Raw genomic sequence first — 19,058 nt, forward strand, 5'->3', positions numbered from 1 at the left:
CTCTCCACAAAACTGTCCTTTAATGGAAGAGTGGCAAGAAGAACGCCAATGTTGAAAGAAAGCCAAAAGAAGTCCTGTTTGCAAGAAGCCATGTGGGGGACACACCAAACACGTGAAAGAAGGTGCTCTGGTCAGATGAAACCAAAATTTTACTTTGGCCTAAAAGCAAAATGCTATGTGTGGCTGAAAACTAACACTGCACATCACCCCGAACAGGCCATCTCCTCCGTGAAACGCAGTGGCAACATGATGTTGTAGGGATGCTTTTCTTCAGCAGGGACAGGGAAGCTGGTCAGAGTTGATGGGAAGATGAATGGAGCCAAATACAGGGCAATCTTAGAAGAAAACCTGTCATGCCTCGTATACACGACTCGGTTTTCTGATGGGAAAGCTGCGAGGAGAGCTTTTGGCCGGGAATCCCGGCCGTGTGTATGCTCCCTCGCAGTTTTTCCGACGGAAAAACTGCCAAACCTGCCGGACAAAAAAAGAGAACCAGCTCTCTTTTTTCCCACCAGGATTCCCGACAGAAAACCCGGCCGTGTGTAGCAGAAAACGGCCATTCTTGGCCGTTTTCCTGTGGGGAAAAACTCAGATGGAGCATAAACACGGTCGGGATTCCTGAGGAAAAGCTCTCATCTGAGTTTTCCTGACGGGAAAACTGATCGTCTGTACAGGGGAAAAAGTAGAGAGCAGGTTCCCGGTTTTCCCCTTGGGATTTCCAACGGACCTTTTTCCCGTTGGGAATACCGGTCGTGTGTACTAGGCATTAGAGTCTGCAAAAGACTTGAGACTGGGGTGGGGGTTCACCTTCCAGCAGGACAACGACCCTAAACATACAGCCAGAGCTACAATGGAATGGTTTCCATCAAAGCATATTCATGTGTTAGAAAGGCCCAGTCAAAGTTCAGACCTAAATCCAATTGAGAATCGGTTGCAAGATGTATTGCAAGTGCTGTTCAGACGCTCTCCATCCTATCTGACAGATCTTGAGTTATTTTTCAAAGAAGAATGGACAAAAATTTCACTTTCTAGATGTGCAAAGCTGGTAGAGAGACATCCCCAAAAAGACTTGTGGCAGTAATTGCAGCGAAAGGTGGTTCTACAAAGAAATGACTGCTTACAAATGCACGCCACACTTTCCACATATTTAGTTATAAAAAAATGAAAACCATTTATCATTTTCCTTCCACTTCACAAGTATGTGCCACTTTATGTTGGTCTATCGCACAAAATCCCAATAAAATAAATTTACGTTTTTGGTTGTAACATGACAAAATTAGGAACATTTCAAGGGGTATGAATACTTTTTCAAGGCACTGTAGTTCATATTCATTCATCCTTAATTGTATTTTTTATAAAGTATGCAGTGCAATTTGGCCTGGTATCTGCCTCCTTGAAGTCTCTGTACAGCAGATTTTAGACTGTAGGATGGAGAAGCAGTCTATTAGTTGTGCTGCAGTGCAAGTAGAATGGTGATGGGAGGGGAGAGAAGAGTGACAGAAATAATTTAGATTGTCGGATGGCAGAGAAGAGATTGCCAGGCTGGGCTGTATAAACCTCACAATTGGATGTGCAAAAATACCTAAATTTACATAATTATTTTTTGTTGTTTTATAATCTGATTTGCCTCTTTGTTTTGATAGGAGGAAATGTTTAAAGCCTCGCCATCCTCATCGTAAGCTTCAACATTCTTCTGCTTTGGACTCCTCCAAGAAGGACCAGGCCACCTCCATGTCCCACATCAATTTGATTAGCCCTGGCCACATGGAGATGATGTCCTCAAGTGGCGAGGCAGATATACATACCCCAATGCTCAAGCCTTCCTATAATACCTCACGGGATTTTAGCTCCAGAGAAGAGCTGCTTTCCCAGGACGAGAAAAGCCGAATGTCGTTCGACAACCTGACTCCAAGTGGGACTTTGAGACAGGTGTACAACAAATCTCTGGATCAATTCCTTTTAAAATCAAGGAAGTCAGCTGAAATCTCAGATGGGTACGTGTCTCCTATGAACGACGATTATCGTCGGAGCTACAACTCGGTTATCTGCCAGCCTTTGTTTGAAAGTAAAGATCAGCTGTCCACAACCAATGTTTCAGCAGGAAGCAAGCCAAACCTTCAGGAACAAAGTCACCCCGTGCCTTCTGCTCCTGAAACAGAGCAGGTCATGGACCGACGGCCTAATGAATGTATGTCAAGGTCTGTAGATCACCTTGAAAGGCCAACCTCCTTTCCTCGTCCTGGTCAGCTCATATGCTTTAACTCTGTGGATCAAGTTAACGATAGCGTTTACCGAAATGTCTTGCCTACCTTGGTCATCCCAGCTCACTACATGAAGCTTCAAGCAGAACACCCTTTTGTCAGCCAGCAGTTGATTGCTGAACAACAATATGAACTTGAGCGGCTCCAAGCGGAGCTGTCCATATCTCACAGCCAACATCCTCAGCCATCCTCGCAACTAAGTTCCCAGGCCGTATCTCAACAACACTTACAAGATGGAGAAGGAGTAGAGTGGAGTGGGCAAAGCACTGTGATGTCTGAATCGGTTTCTATCCCTGGTTCCCTCAATGATGCAGCCATTGCTCAAATTAACGGTGAGGTACAGCTCTTGACAGAGAAAGCTCTGATGGAGCTCGGCGGTGGCCGACCAAAGCCCCATCCCCGTGCCTGGTTTGTGTCTTTAGATGGTCGAACAAATGCACACATTAGACATTCATACGTTGATCTCCAAAGAGCAGGAAAAAATGGCAGCAACGATGCCAGTTTAGATTCTGGTGTTGACATGAATGAACCAAAATCTGGGCGCAAAGGAAGAGCAGAAAAGTTTGCTTTCCTACAGAAACAACACAAAACCCTAATGGAGCACCAGCAAAAAGACCCGTCGGTGTCGGAGAGCCCAGCCTATACTCAGCTGGTTTATTTGGATGATATGGACCAAAGTGGTAGCGAATATGGCACAGCTGTATGCAGCCCTGAAGATAACAGGTCTTTCAACGAGGCACCGACAAGAAGAAGCGGTGGCCAGTTACCCAGCCTTCAGGAAGAAACTGTTAAACGAACTGAAGATTCCTCACCTGTGCCATTAAACAGTCCCGAACACGAGTACTCCATCAACGATGATTGTTCCGATGACCAGGGAGAGAACAAAAAAAGTCCTTGGCAAAAGCGAGAGGAGCGACCGCTTCTGGCTTTCAAATGAGTTGACGCACCACAAAGTGGGCTAAAAAAAAAATTGCCAAATATCCTTCCTTTGGAAATATTTAATTTGTAGGGTTGGGGGGTTTGACTAGGATATGAGAATTGATCGGAGACTGAGTGGTTTAAAAAATTGTGTTTTTTTTTAATTCGATACAAGGAGTGCATTTTATGAAACCTTTTACTGAAAAAGCCACAGTCCAGTGTAGCACTATCTTCTTCTTTTTTTTTTTTTTTTTTTTCACCAGTGGCTAAAGATTTGAAGAATATGGAACTTTTTTATTTCGCTTGATGGGTTCTGACCACTAACCTCCCGAGAATGGGGAGCATGTGACAAGTTTGTAGTTCTGAAAACCAATAGTTATAACAGTGTTCACTGTACCTCAGCATTGTACAGAGGAATTGATATTCAGTATCATAATGTAGACATTTTTGAAAAAACAACAAAAGGCTATGCATTGATGCTTATACACCAACTGACATTTTTGCTTAGGCGCTGCTTTTTTTATTTTTTATGAGGCTGTAAAAAGAATACTTTTTTGTTTTGCATTATAACCTGCTTTTACCTTCTTTACTCTCTTCGTTTTGTAATGTATTTCTACAGAAAAAGGCGTGAGTTGAACTTTTTTGGTATTAATCTTCTTTTACATTTTTTTTATTATTTTTTTCTTCCTTAACTGACAAATTTAAACAAAAAAGTGCATTGTCCGTTTTGTCTACGTAGAATTTGATCCCTATTCTCAAAGTGCCTTTTTAATAGCTTCCCAAAAGTTTTTAAAGGTTTGTGTACACAGGTAGAATCATATTCTTGACCTCCTGCTAAACTGGAGAATTTAGTTGGCATTACTGCAATCACTGATGTCTAAAATTAAATAGTCTGTTGTATTGCTTTCTGTATAACTCCTACATGGCCCCAGGTTGGCTAGTGCAGGCCTACATTTTGGCCTACATTTTGGCCTACATGTTGGCCCCTTTAATTGGTGGGGGCAGAACTTGCATGAATTTGTCAATATGGCGCAATTGGATCAGAACTGAAATGCTTCCTAATTTTTTTTACATTTTTAACCCTTTTACGCTGGCATTTTTGGTATACAGTTCTGTGCATTATAACATTTGAGAGATTTTTTTGCCCATTCAAGGTAAAGTGAAAGTTTCTCTTGAAAACGATTCCCCCACCCAATGTTGTTTTCCTTCTCTGCCCACTATCCTATTTCATTTTTAGCGCTGGAACTTTATGTATGCTCCGTTTCTGCGCTTACACTGGGTTAACTTCCTCCTCCTAGTGTGACAGTGTCATAGCCTGGCAATTGGCCACTCGGGCCTGTGTGCTGCATATTAAGAGGGGAGTTGCATGCTCCTCTGTACCCAGAAGCACTGGGAATTTAATGAGGGCTCCAATGGGATGGTTGGAAGAGCACATTAAAGGTTAGTGTCAGTAGGTGGTGGGTTCTTGCCTTAAAAGGACTCTTTATGACCCCAGAGGTGTCAAAAGCCACCTTGTACTTAGCAGGAGATATAAATTAACAGGAGGCGGAGAATTTATATACTGCTTGTGTGCACAAAGCTGATTTCATTCATTTTAATCAACTATTATTTTCTTTGTGTTTTTTTGCTTTGGTTTTAATTTCCTCTGCTTTTTTTTTATTTTTATGTTTTTGCATGCCCCAGAATCCATCTTGGCTCAGTCCATCTCATTTCAGTACAACGTATGCTTTTCACTACCATTGTGTACTGTAGAATTCCATGTAGCTGAAGAGAACTAGGAGACATCTAGACCCCCTTAGTGTCACAAGCATATTGTTAATGTAAATAGTTTTTTTTTTCTGTTACTTTAGAAGCTGATACCTCTGCCCCTTGTTGACTTGGACTTGGGACGTTGAGGACAATTATCTAACATTCTGAAGTGCTGGAATGACTTTTCTGTGCATTCTCTTTAATGAACTGCTTGGTTATACAAGAATTATAATTAAAATAAACCTTTTAAAACTTTTTTTGGACAGTGTTTATTTTTTTGTGTTGGTTTGTTGACATATTTTAAGGAATATTAAAATGGTATTGATCAACCTGAGGATCAAGGGCACCACATCCCAACAGTACATATTGTATCAAGGGGGTTTTAAAGGTGCCAAAACACACACACACTTGATAAAAAAAACAAACCCTTTATTGTATATACAGTATGCATAAAAAAACAGCATGCAAATACTGTTTTTTTTTTTTTTTTTTAAACCAACAAGAAATATCCAAGTAAAGGTGTATATGTAGTTAACATTTGTTCGACATACTACATAATGATACGACTGAAATTAAGAACAAGACAGCATATTCATTTTAAATTGCACAAAAATATAGTATTAAAGCGGAGCTCCACCCTAAAGTGGTATCCTTCCTCACCTCCGGGAGTCCAGCCGTGACGTCACTGCGGGGCTCCATCCTCCCCTGGCTGCCGGGCTAATAGTAGAGAGGAACGGGCCTTGCACATGCACAGTAGGGTTCCTGGCGTGAAGCCAAAAGGCAAACCCGCAATGGCGACTGTAGCACCCGACAGCTGATGGGAAACATCAGCTGCGGTGCCGACATCGAGGGACACCAGGAAAGGTAAGTCTTCATTTATTAAAAGCCAGCAGCTGCAGTATATGTAGCTGCTGGCTTTTAATTTTTAATTTTTTTGCCCGTAACACCCCTTTAAATATTAAAGAGGACAGAAGGCGGGACTTTAAATGGAGTATGTGTGGGATAAGGATCTGATTATTTTAGTAGTGGACATATCTATAGTACATTGTATATCTTCTATTCGCATAATTGATTCATAAGTAACTATTTTATGTTCGTCAGAAAAATTCATAAGTATACACATAAGTAAATACCAACTTGGTTAGTTATTCCAATTGATAACACGGAAGGACAGGAAAAAAAACAAAATTCGAATTTAACAACTTTATTGTATAAAATAAAATTGATGGATGGTTCAGAGCAGTCCATACAATAAGTAAGCGTAAGTAGAAAATGACAAAAAAAATACACAGGCAGGAAATGGTTGATGCGGTATGAGAAATGCTGTTGGGACACATGATTGAAACATGATATCTATTGGCTCTATGTGTTTTTGGGACTTCTTGTCGTTCATCAGGAGCATATGTGTATTGTGTCTCTGCAAAGACATAAATGCATTTCAAATTGATCCAATGCATCCACATGCATAAGGGACAGTGAGCAGGAATCAGAGTCCCAGTTGGTACTTACGGGATATCCATGTACTGCCGGTCCGGGAGTCAGGCCATACACGCTCCCCCCCACGGGGATTAAGATGGAGTACTTCATGGCGGGTAGCCAACATAGGACGCACCCAGGGTGGACAGGCATCAAGCAGGAATTGATGTGTAGACATAAGGTCAATGACCGGTAGTGGCTGTAAAATATATATATATATATATATATATATATAATCTCCAAATCCACAAAGACCCAGCGTAACGGCGAATTTCTAATTTAAGTTACACTGCCTTAAAATTTCTACCTAAGTGCCCGATCCACAAAGCACTTAACTAGAAATTTCTGGCCGTGTAACTTAAATTCCGCCGGCGCAAGGCGTTCCTCATTTCATGGGGGCGATTCCCATTTAAATGAGGCGCGCTCCCACGCCGGCCGTACTGCGCATGCTCGTGACGTCATTTTCCCGATGTGCATAGCGCGAAATTACATTACGTCGGGCTTTGTGGATTGCGACGGGTCAATAAAGTTGCGTCGGGGAAAAAAAAAAAGATACGGCGCGAAAAAAAAAATTCAAATTAAAAAAAAAAAACGCGTCGCGAGACAGAAGGGTCTGCTTTTACATGGTGTACTAACTTTAAACCATGTAAAAGCAGCCCTAATTTTGCGTATGCAACTTAATACTTACGGAGAAAAAACGAAGCTGAAAAGCTTTGTGGATCTCCGTAAGTGCTAATTTGCATACCCGAGGCGGCATTTCGACACGAAATGCCCCCAGCGGCAGATGCGGTACTGCATCCTAAGATCCGGCAGTGTAATTCAATTACACATGCCGGATCTTCTCCCTAACTATGGAAAACTGATTCTGTGGATCAGTTTCCTAGTTAGGACCAGGGATACGACGGCGTAACAGCAGTTACTTCGTCGTATCTCTTTTGAGGATTTGGCCCATAGTGTGTGTGAAATATTAAAATTGGGGTGTATTGCACATGATGTGTGAGAGTAGTGAAGGAATGAGTGGGAAGAAAGGGCAGGTGACCTAAAATTAAACGTGACCAATAAGGCACATAGAAAACACCTCCAAAGAGCAGCCACCAGCAAAAACAAATGTGTATATTTAAATTTAATTCAAAATTAATATGCTGTCTTATTTCAGTTGTAGCTCCCGAGGAAGCCTATTTGGCAAAACATGTTGAGCAAATTATAACTACATATACATTTTGCTTGGATATTGTTGGTTTAAAAAAAATGTAACCACTTTCATGGAAGCCAACCAGAGTGTTAGAACTTTTACAGAACTTGGTAGTGGAAGCAGTAGAACGCTACATTTAATTTTCATGGCAACTAATGCTGATGTTGGTTAATTAATCAGTCAACCCAAAATTGTTTGCGTTTTGATGAACACTAAAAAAATTGAATCATATGACCGTGTCTTATATCTCTTAGGGACTATTTTGGTAACATTGTTGAGTTCGGAGGTCTGCGCAACTGCTGTGACCACTATAATGCCGCATACAGACGATCGGACATTCCGACAACAAAACCGTGGATTTTTTTCCCGACAGATGTTGGCTCAAACTTGTCTTGCATACACACACACGGTCACACAAATGTTGTCGGAAATTCCGAACGTCAAGAACACGGTGACGTAAAACACTTACGACAAGCCGAGAAAAATGAAGTTTAATAGCCAGTGCGGCTCTTCTGCTTGATTCTGAGCATGCGTGGAATTGTGTGCATCGGAATTGTGTGCATCGGAATTGTGTACATATGCTCGGAATTTCCGACAAGTTTTGTTCTTGGAAAATTTGGGAACCAGCTTTCAAATGTTTGTTGTCCGAAATTCCGACAGCAAATGTCTGATGGAGCCTACACACAGTCGGAATTTCCGACAACAAGATTCCATCGAACATTTGTTGTCGGAAATTCTGACCCTGTGTACGCAGCATAAGAGTTGTAACACATGATAAATGCTTGTGTGTCCCTGCTCAGGCTGTTAAGGTCCGATGAGTTGGATGCCTTTGGCTAGTGAGGGTGCAGGCTGAGCAAAGGTCCATACAGACCCAAAACATACTGCAAAAATGGGAGGATGTATCAAGCTGAGGATGCTTTTACCTGCTAGCCACTCGGGCCTGAGGTGAGTTTGTGGTGGCCAAGCTATCTCTTTCCACTATGAGAGTTCCTAGTCACCTTGCTGGATTTGTTATTTTATGAGAAATGTAGGAGAAGGAATTAGAATTATACATATTTTGGTGGAAACGCCCAAAACTTCCAAGAGACACATTCAAGACTTCCTGGAGGACATGGACAAATTTTGGGAATTATGAGAATATATTTCTATTGGAGCCTCAAAGACATGCCTAAGCTTTAAACACCGAAAAAAATGAGTTAAGCAACTGGCATAAGGATTTTAAACCATCATATGATAACAAGACTCAGTTTCTGACAACCTGAAGTTTCCGAATCCCAAATTTTGGTCTATGCTACAGGATCAGGATAAGTATAGAAAGGGAGTCAATTTGAGTTTTTCCACAGCAGAGTATGAGGGGAAATAGGTCTTTCCATTCCCAACCCATGCATGACACCCTCTATAAAAATTGGGTACTGTCAAGCTTTCGCTCCCACCATAGTTGTTGCAATTCCGGCAGCCTCCCTACCAGAGGAAGGCAGACAACAATCTGTCAACCATCCTAAATATAGCTTTAGGGTTCCACACTGGGGAATTTTAGAAAACCTTCAGGGGAAAAAAAGGTAGACGTTAATATCAAAGGGAGGCTCTTGAGGACTGAATGTAAGGGAGAAACGTCAAGGGACCCTTTCACACGGTCCGTGTCAGTGTGCGGGCTCCGCTGTGCTCACTGAGCAGAGCTCTGACAGGTCGGTCTCTGCACACTGTGCAGGGACTGACCTGTCAGAGCGCTGCTCTCCCCTATGGTGGATTAGATGACGACGGACCGTAGAGTCAGTTGTCATCCGATCCGATGACGGATGGAAAAATAGGGTTTTCCTCTGTCACACTTTGGCGGATCAGAGCAGGTCGGATGTCAGCGGGCATGTCACTGCCGACATCCATGGCTCCATAGCCCTCTGTGGAGCGCCCGTTCAGGTCCGCCTAAAAATCTGACAGGCGGACCTGAACGATTCCGTCCGTGTGAAAGAGGCCTAAGGGAGATGGAGTCAGAAACAGCGTTTGAATTAATTATGCCAAGGTATTTGACTCCATCTACCCACTGGAGGGAATTGTCAGTAGGAATACACAAAGTGATAGTATATGTACGTAAAGGTAAAATTTAGAATTTGTTCCATCTTACCCATTGGGCCCCAAGAAGGGGGCAAAAATATTTAATATGGATAGTGCATCCGACCAAGCCCCAGAGTAATGAAGAAACCGTACCAGATCTTCAGCCTAGAGATCCATTTTTTCTTTAAGGCTACCAACTTAGATGAGTTTGAAGAGAAACTGCACACAATGGGAACTCCCAATCCAATTTGATGCTACGACTAAGGCGGTTGCCGAAGCGCGTCAGCTGGTTTGCTTGTCACTTTTTGTTACCAACTATTAAAATTGCTATATGGACTACAGAGCTGCCGGCTCAATCCTTTTATGTGTACCAACCCAGATGCCCTGAACCATGGAAGACTATGGGCTCCATTATGAGGGCAAATAGCCCCGGGGACAGGGGGGCAAACTTGTTGGGTGCCTCTGGATATTGGAAAAACCCAAAAGTCTGAAGGACAGTAATCTGGCCTTTGTTCAGAGAGTTTGGAGACATCTGTTCTAGACTAACCCTAGGACTTCTCATACAGCATATCTATAATCTGCATAATTTGTGGTTCATTGGATTAAATTTTAAAGGTACTACTCTCCCTTTTTTGTTTCCATATAGTTAGTTCCATCCAGCATGCAAGTTGCATTTTAATAATATATTTACCTATATATATGTTAATTTCCCCTTTTTCTGCTTTATGCTATTTTACTTACAGAGGGAAAAAATCTTCTCATGTATTGGACTTTCAGGCAGCTTCTGAGGAAGTGAGAAATTTACGAAACACGTAGACAAGAGCTGATATGTCTTGTATTTTTTAATTACATCCTTTTGAAGATGACTATTTACCTATATCTGATTTTTTTTTGGTTTATGAATAAAATTGTATATCATTTATGTATTCTGGTGTTCTGATGCTACTAATTGGTCACTTGGTAAGGTGTCTGCAAGGTCCAATTTCTTTTACTCGAATTTTGATAGCCTATATTTACCTTGGGATTATACCAACCAGTGCCATTTACTACCAACGAGCCTAGAACAGTGGATCCTTTATTCCGCATCATATAGGAAGTCAACCCACTGAAGAACAATTGTCCCAAAACCCATTTACTGTTAAACTACTTTCATATAAGTCCAGTCAACCGAATCAAAGGCTTTCTCCAGATCCAGAAACACTGATATTCCCCCACCAGAGGCATCAGAACCCAGCTGGGTATGAATAAAAATTCTCCTAAGATTGTCAGTTGATTTTTGGGGCATGAAGCCCCTTTGGTCTGAGGAAATCAAGAGGTGGAGGATAGTATAGGTTTAATAAACCTAGTGTTCTTCTTAGTGCTTGTGAAGCTGCAGCACGTGATTTCCTGGCTGGAGGACATCCAGCATCACCTGGTCTTCTCCTCCCTAGTCTTTACTGTCCCTGGCCCTACCCTTTTAAGCTCTTGATTTCAGTACCTTAAATCCCAGCAATTCCTAGATCTCTTAATACTTCTCAGTGTTTATCACAATTATACCTTTTATTGCGAGTCCATTATACCCTGGTGATCTTGTTTAAAATGGGGCTTTTGTGAGAGCCAGTAAGTCCTAATTGTAGAAAGGACCATGGGGATCTTATACACATGCTGTGGAGATTTCCCAAGTTACACAGATACTTGGTCGTCTGGAATACTCTACAGACGGACGGATAGAATGGTGCTTTTAGCTGCGGATTTTACCGCAGCTAGAAGCACTCACCGTCTGCTTCTTCTTCTGTCGCCGCCTGCGTCTTCTCCTTCATCTTCGATGTTGACACGTCGCTTCCTACCGCTGTAATGACAGGTGCGCGGCTCGCACCGGTTTATATAGGCCACTTATGACAACACAGTCCCAGAATGCTCCAGTACCGACCCGCGTGGGTCGGTACCGGAACATGCTGGGACTGTGACGTCATAAGAGGCCTATATAAATGCGAGCCGCGCACCTGCATTTACAGCGGGAGGATGCGACGCGTCAACATCGAAGGAGAAGAAGAAGCAGCAGACGGCGACAGAAGCCCGGTCACCCCCGACGAACACGTCGAAGGAAGCCCGCAAGGGGGGGGGGCGCTTTTATAAAAGCGGCCCCCCCTCCCGGTGGAAGAGAACCAGTCTGCGGTGAAGAGCGGCACACCCCCCCCCCCCAGAAGACATCGAAGAAGCAGCCCCCCCTCGTGAAAGAGCTAAAGAAGAGAGGGGGCCCCCGGAGCTGACTAATAAATTACTTTACCCTGTGTCGTGTGTTTTTTTTACATTTTTTATTCCGCCAGGTGAATGGATAGGGGTACAATGTACCCCATACTCATTCACCTAGGGTGGGGGGCCGGCATCTGGGGGCCCCCTTATTAAAGGGGGCTCCCAGATTCCGATAAGCTCCCTTCCCGCAGACCCCGACAACCAACGGTCAGGGTTGTCGGGAAGAGGCCCTGTCCTCATCAACACGGAGACAGGGTGCTTTGGGGGGGCCACAGGGTGCCCCCCTGCCCCAAAGCACCTACCCCCCCCTATGTTGAGGGCATGCGGCCTGGCACGGTTAAGGAGGGGGGGCGCTCGCTCGTCCCCACCCCTTTTCTGACCGGCCGGGCTGCTGCTCGGATACGGGTTTGGTATGGATTTTGGGGGTACCCCCACGCTGTTTTTTTCGGCGTACGGGGTGTCTCTTTGAAATCCATAGCAGACCCAAGGGCCTGGTATGCTCCTGTAGGGGGAACCCATGCTGGTTTTTTAGTTGAAATTTGGCGTGGAGTTCCCCCTCAAGATTCATACCAGACGCAATGCTTGATATTGGCAGGGTTTCAAGTCGGATCCCCGTTCAATATCGTGCCGCGACTAAACGCAACCGCAGCTAAAAGCACTGTACAAATGCAGCTTATCGCTGTGCCTGGAGTCTTGAATTCCAGCAAAACATAAACATGCTTTTAGCTGCGGTAAAACAGCCGTCCGTCTGAAAGGGGCCATCCCTTCTGACCCCAGGATGTCTGCTGGGAGTTTTTGATGACATTGTACTGGATGCCTTTACTAAGGAAGCTGCTTCCAGGGTCATGTTTCAGGCACGTAAAATGATCCTCCTCCACTGGAAAAGCACTTCCCCCCTCAATCCCTTAAGGAATGACTAGACCATATGGGTACTACTTTAAGATCTAACCAGTTATTTACCAGCACCGTGGATCAGGGGTCAAGTCCTGGGGAAAAAAGTGTGGGAACTCCCACCCAAGACCAAAAAAAATAAAAAAATGATACGCTCATATGCATAATTAATAAACCGCATGTTTTTTGTTTTTTCTCGATCCACTGTACCTTAGTAATCCTTTGTTACTGGTCGCTTCCTGTATATGGATTCATCGGGTAGTGTGCGGGTATTCCGTCACTTCCTCGATGCCGCAATGTCTCCTGGGAGCTTTTGTCATTGTTCCCAGGAGACATTGCGGAGGTCTGCCACGAGTTATCGCGGGATTTAGAAAGATTACTAAGGTTTGCCTGCCCCTGACAGTGACTCGAGCTGGGCATCGCCGCTTGGTGAAGGATTGGCTCGGCTGCTCTAGTCCTGCAAAGGGAACTGCGTTCCTGCTGTGAAAAAAGTGCAGGGACTCCGTTCCCACGCGTTCCCCCAGGACTTGAGCCCTGCCGTGGATGCCCCGCTAAATTTGAGAAGGTTTGGGTAGGTTGGCTTGATGTACCAGGATTGGCTCCAATAGACCTGATTATTGATAGGATTAGGGTTGCACTGATACCGATACTAGTATCGGTGTCGATACTAAGCATTTGCAAACGTACTTGTAACTCATGCAAATTGCTCTGATACCTGGGCAGTCAGGGATGATGGGTGCGGCGGTGATCTCCCTGGGTGGCTTTCAATAAAGCATCTGATAGCTGCTCCTATTTCCCCTCCTCTTCCCACACAGGGAAATCGATAACTGTAACTCCCCCACCGCTGCACCAATCACCCCTGACTGTCCCCTGTATTTTCCTCTGGTCCCCCTCCATGTCCTCCTCTGTGTTCCCCGTGTGCTCCAGTCCGGTGCCCCCTGTGTCCTCCTCCGTGTGGTCCTCCCTTTCCTCTTTTGGTTCCCCCGTGTCCTCCTCCCTTTGCTCCTCCAGTCCCCCTCTCCGATTCTACGTCCTCCCCTGTCCCAGGTCTGTCAGGATGGAGAGCGGAGGAAGGAGCTGCTGTGTATATATATATATATATATGTCATTTACTGGCTCTTTCCTTTTCCGAATGAACAGTGCCACTGTCCATTCATAACTGAGCATCGTAACCTGTGTTTACAATGCTTCTATTTACGAATGGAAAAGAGCCGCTGTCTCCTATTCATTAATCTTTAGTGCAGCTGAGGCTGCAGAAAAAAGGGACTGGGAAATATGTCTCCTCAGTCCCTTTCTCTGTCTCAAAGGGGAGAGACCTCTCACCCAAGCCCCTTCTCCCCAACAGGGTTGATTTAAAAAAATATATATAAACATTATAATAAATATTTTAAAGTAAAATTGCAAAAATAATTAAAAAAAACACTGACACCATCCACTCGTCCCATCCCCCCTATTAAAACCCGTGCACCGATCACCCCTGACTTTCCCATGTATGCTCCTCCGGTCCCCTCCATGTCCTCCTCTGTGTTCTCCGTGTGCTCCAGTACATGCCGCCCCCCCCCCCCCCCCCCCCGAACTCCTCCATGTGGTCCTCCCGTTCCTCTTTTGGTTCCCTCGTGTCCTACTTACTCCCTTTGTTCCTCCAGTCCCCCTCTCCCATCCTATGCCCTCCCCTGTCCCAGATCTGTCAGGATGGAGAGTGGAGGAAGGAGCCAGCATATATATATATATATATATATATGTATATATATATGTCATTTACCGGCTCCTTCCTTTTCCGAATGGACAGTGTCACTGACTCTGTTCATTCATAACTGAGCATCGTAACCTGTGTTAAAAAACAGACACCAACCACTCCCCCCATTAAAACCCCCGCCACCAACAATAAAAATTTTAATAAAAAAAATAAAACTACTGACACAGACCATGCCTCATCAGTGCCACCTATCAGTGCTGCATATTAGTGCCACTATCACATGACATTAAAAAAAAGTATCGGTATCGTTCCCATTTTTTTTTTAAGACCGAGTACAGGTATCGGTGCAGTCCTAGATAGGATATTGGGGTAGAATGCCTCTGATTATGATATATTACTGCTATCTGAATTTGCCATAGTGGTGCTCTATTGGTACTGTAATTTCTGTTTTCAGTCACTAGGTGGGGTTGTATGTCATCTTTAATGAGCTGAAGTCTGTAGTGGCTCTATGAAGTTGGAAGCTGTAATTGACGGTTTGTTTTTGTAGATTACAACTTTACATTCTTTTGTGAGGGTTTATGGAACATGTATGCTTGAATGTGTTCAAATAAAACTTTCTTTTGATAAAAAAAAAAAAAAAAAAACTTAGATTCAGTATCATGTGAGCAATGCTGAGAGCCGGTTCACACTGGGGCGGCACAACTTCGGGGGCGACTCGGCAAGGCGTCCTGAAGACGACTTCAAAGGCGACTTGCAAAATGACTTCTGTATAGAAGTCGATGCAAGTCGCCCCGAGCCGCCCCCAAAGTCGTACAAGAACCTTTTTCTAAGTCGGAGCGACTTGCGTCGCTCCTATTAGAACGGTTCTATTGAATAGAATGGGACGCAACTTGTCAGGCAGCTGAGTCGCCTGACGAGTCGCCCCAGTGTGAACCGGTGACTTGTCGGTATGGTTCCTGTAAGGACTGCGCAGGCGCAATCAGGGCCAGATTTGCTCTCCCTGCCGCCCCAAGGCCAGGTTCCGCAATGCACCCCCTCCCTGCCAACCGAAACCCCCCCCCCCCCAAATCAGCGGAGAATGGGCGGCACGGTTAGTTCAATTTTTTTATTTTATTTTTACTTTTTTATCACTTTTTTTTTTGTAGCTTGTCGCTTACTTTTTTTAAATTTTTCTATAATTTTCTTATTATTTTCCTTATTATTTTTCTTATTCTTTGCATTTTTATTTTATTAATTTAATTATTATTTCTTATTATTTATTTTTTATCAATTTTTTTCACTTAACTTTTTTGCTATCACACAGGAGAAAACAATTCCCTGTGTGATAGCAATTGGAGGTGACATGTTCTCTTTATTGACCCTGTCACCTCCAAAACAGGAGTCCTAGCACTGTGCTAGAACTCATGTCACAGCTGAGATGGGAAGAGCACACCTCTCACTGTGTACATCGGCAGCAGGGACAGGAGACAGACTCGGTGACCGGGGGGAGGCCGGAGTCCCGAAGACAGAGCCAGCAAAGAGAGGTATGTGGGGTGGGGGGAGAGGGGAGGACGGACGGGAGCACACATTTTACAAGTGATTTTGGCGACATCGTCGCAATCACTTGTTAACGAGCGAGCGGATTTCCCCAAAACGTACCGCCCTTAACTGTATGTCGGGGTACTCCATGCCACTGCCGCCCCTTGGCGCCCTGCCGCCCCAAGGCCTGGCCTCAGTGGCCTTGTGGGAAATCCGGGCCTGGGCGCAATCCTTTCCGACGGAAATCTCCAAACCTCGGCCGGCATCCAGGCTCATTCCTTAACATCCCCGTGGATTGGAGGATGTTAAAAAAAAGAGCCAGGCAGGCGCATGCGCGGAGGCACCCGTGATGGCTGCTTAAGCCGGGAGCTCCGCACTGACCCGGTCATTTCGCCGCCCTAGCCCGGAACGAACGGCAGCCGACGGCCCGAATTTTGGCCACACTTCTGGGGGAACCTTAGGACTGCCTGTACATGTACAGCAGCGCGGTCCGGCGGGACCCGAGGACCCGTAATTCGCCGGCGGAGACACCGAGCGAATCCAAGATGGCGACCGCGCCTCAGGTAACAGAAGCCAGCGCTGGGGGGAGACAGGAGGACAGACAAACTCTGTCCCAGAAACCCATTTCCTATGCAGACATGACTGCCCATGGCGCTCCTGCTCTCATGTCTCTCTCACCAGTGGCCATAGTTCCTGATATGGAGAATCCCTCACAGCAGCACTCAGCCTCTCATATCTCCCCCATGGGAGATGCATTATCCCCCTCAGGCGCCATTTTCTCCTCAGGCATACCTGAACCCATTATGCCTCAAAATGCAGGAGAACTTTTCCTCAAACTCTCTGAATTGCTGGAGAAAGGCCTGGCCAACACTGCCAACAAAATAACTAATGACATTAGAAATGACTTTCAAAACCTCGGCTCTAGAATGGAGGTGATAGAACAAAAATTGGATATCACGGTTTCTAGGGCTAATCAGAACACTGACCACATACATGTTTTGCAAGAACAGCTGGACACTGCTTTGAACAGAATTGACGACCTCGAAAATCGTTCAAGGAGAGAGAATTTTAGGGTCAGGGGGATCCCAGAATCCATTATGGACGTTTCTACAGCAGTGCAGGACCTCATAAAGCACCTGCTACCGTCAATAAATGCTCATAAACTAGAATTGGACAGGGCACACAGGTCCCTTGGCCCTCTCAGAAAAGACGGTTCACCTAGAGACATTGTGGTAAAGCCACATTACTACACAGTAAAAGAGGAAGTAATGAAAGCCTCACGTCAACATCCCTCCATCCTGTTCCAAGGAGTCAATGTACAAATCTTTGCGGACATATCCCCTCTAACCATCCAAAGGCGTAGGGCCCTGAAGCCTTTACTTTCTATTCTGATGCAGAAAGAAATCCGGTACTGGTGGGCCTTCCCATTTGCCCTGAAATTCTCACATAAGGGAAAAACTTATTCCTTCACATCTCTTCCTGAGGGGGAAAAACTTCTACTCTCCCTGAAGCTTATCACGCTGGATCCAGCGATGGACACCTCCACCCCACAGGCAGGATCGTCCAAACGGCCTACTCCTACCAGCCCTATCTCACCGCCATGGAAATCCAACAAAAGTAGACGTATTAAGGACTCAGTCACAACCTGACTTTGTTTTTTTTGTTTTTTTTTTCTGTGTCATCAGATATGTGCTCCTTTTAGGGTTCCTGGAATGTCCATGATGGGGCATGTTTTACCCGGGATTTTCCAACAATTTTGGGAGATCCCTGGTCCACTTGGTTCCCAATTGTTTCAACCACCTTAGGTTGTCTTTTCTCCTTCACAGGATTAATTTTTTGCAAAACTTAGCATATATTTTGCATACTAATTGTGCCGCCGGTTTTGGTCCGGGCCCCTTCTCAGTTTGGCGGGAGGGACCGGGATCAAGGCTCCTTTGGTAATTTATTGATAACATCCAAACTTATTTTTTGAACCACTCGGGTTTCTATATATATATAGCTACTGACTCAAGGTCATTAAACCTGGACTTAAACTTAGTAATATCTTGATTATCTTATATAGCATACTGATAGGTCCTAATTGGATCCCTTCCTCTTTGATCTACGGGCTTCGGCTGCCCTTGTTCTATATGTTCTAAAATGTTATAGTTTTTGGTATTATATATTAATAATAATTCTATGTGCCTTATTCCTTTTAGGGATGGCTATGACCGGGGCAGATGCCTTGTGCCCCCGTCCAACCCTCGACTGTGGATTTTCCGCTGTCGGGAGTTGGTCTGGTAACCCTTGACTTGGGTTACGTGTATGTTTTGTTTGGCGGGAGGGGGTTGGGACTTTTTCCACCTCACTCTCGCCGGTTTCATTTAATATGCTTTGTCATATGTTCCTTCTTTTTTCTCTTCTCCTGCTTTTCTTTTTCTTTTTCTGAGGTTGCCAAGCTGCGGACACAGTTCCTTACTAGCTCTTCACCGGGTCCAGGCCCTATATATGCCGTCTGCTCTCGGATCCCACGCCTCCTATCCCCCGGGGTAAGTGCACATAGCTACCATACGCTCTTGTTATTTGTTGGTCATGTCACGTAACTCCACTTCACCTCCACTTCTTAGAGTAGTATCCCACAACGTCCAAGGTCTAAATTCCCCTGTCAAGAGGAAGAAAGTGTTCCAATCCTATCGTTCCCAAAAACTAGAAGTACTTCTTTTACAAGAAACCCATTTCCCTACAAGTTATTCCCCTTCATTCATCCATACTCACTATCCTCAATTCTTCCTGGCAAATGCAGAGGACAAGACAAGAGGGGTTGCAGTGCTCTTCGCTAAATCTTGTACATTTAAATCACTATTAGTGCACAGGGACCCTGAAGGGAGATTTATCCTAGTGAAAGGGTGGATAGATGAGCAACTTTTCTCCTTTGTGTCTTATTATGCTCCTAATAGAGGGCAACTCAAATTTTTTCAGTCAATGTTCAATGCCTTAGAAACACTCTTGGAAGGGATAGTTATATTGGGGGGAGATTCCAATGTGGCGTTCGACCAGAGTCTTGACAAGTCCAGACCTCTGTCTTCACAATTGACCC

General features: G+C 44.6%; 1 protein-coding gene across 1 annotated transcript in view; it reads left to right on the forward strand.

The window, feature by feature from the left end:
- Positions 1–5,185, forward strand: part of FAM171A1 (family with sequence similarity 171 member A1) — a 167,817-nt gene extending 162,632 nt beyond the window's left edge. Inside the window, exon 8 of the mRNA XM_040352412.1 lies at positions 1,644–5,185. Coding sequence (XP_040208346.1) covers positions 1,644–3,198 — 1,555 coding nt within the window. The 3' untranslated portion in view covers positions 3,199–5,185. The remainder of the gene's footprint in view (positions 1–1,643) is intronic.
- Positions 5,186–19,058: the final 13,873 nt, after the last annotated feature.

This window comes from Rana temporaria, chromosome 5, assembly GCF_905171775.1.
Source record: "Rana temporaria chromosome 5, aRanTem1.1, whole genome shotgun sequence".
Taxonomy (NCBI): domain Eukaryota; kingdom Metazoa; phylum Chordata; class Amphibia; order Anura; family Ranidae; genus Rana; species Rana temporaria.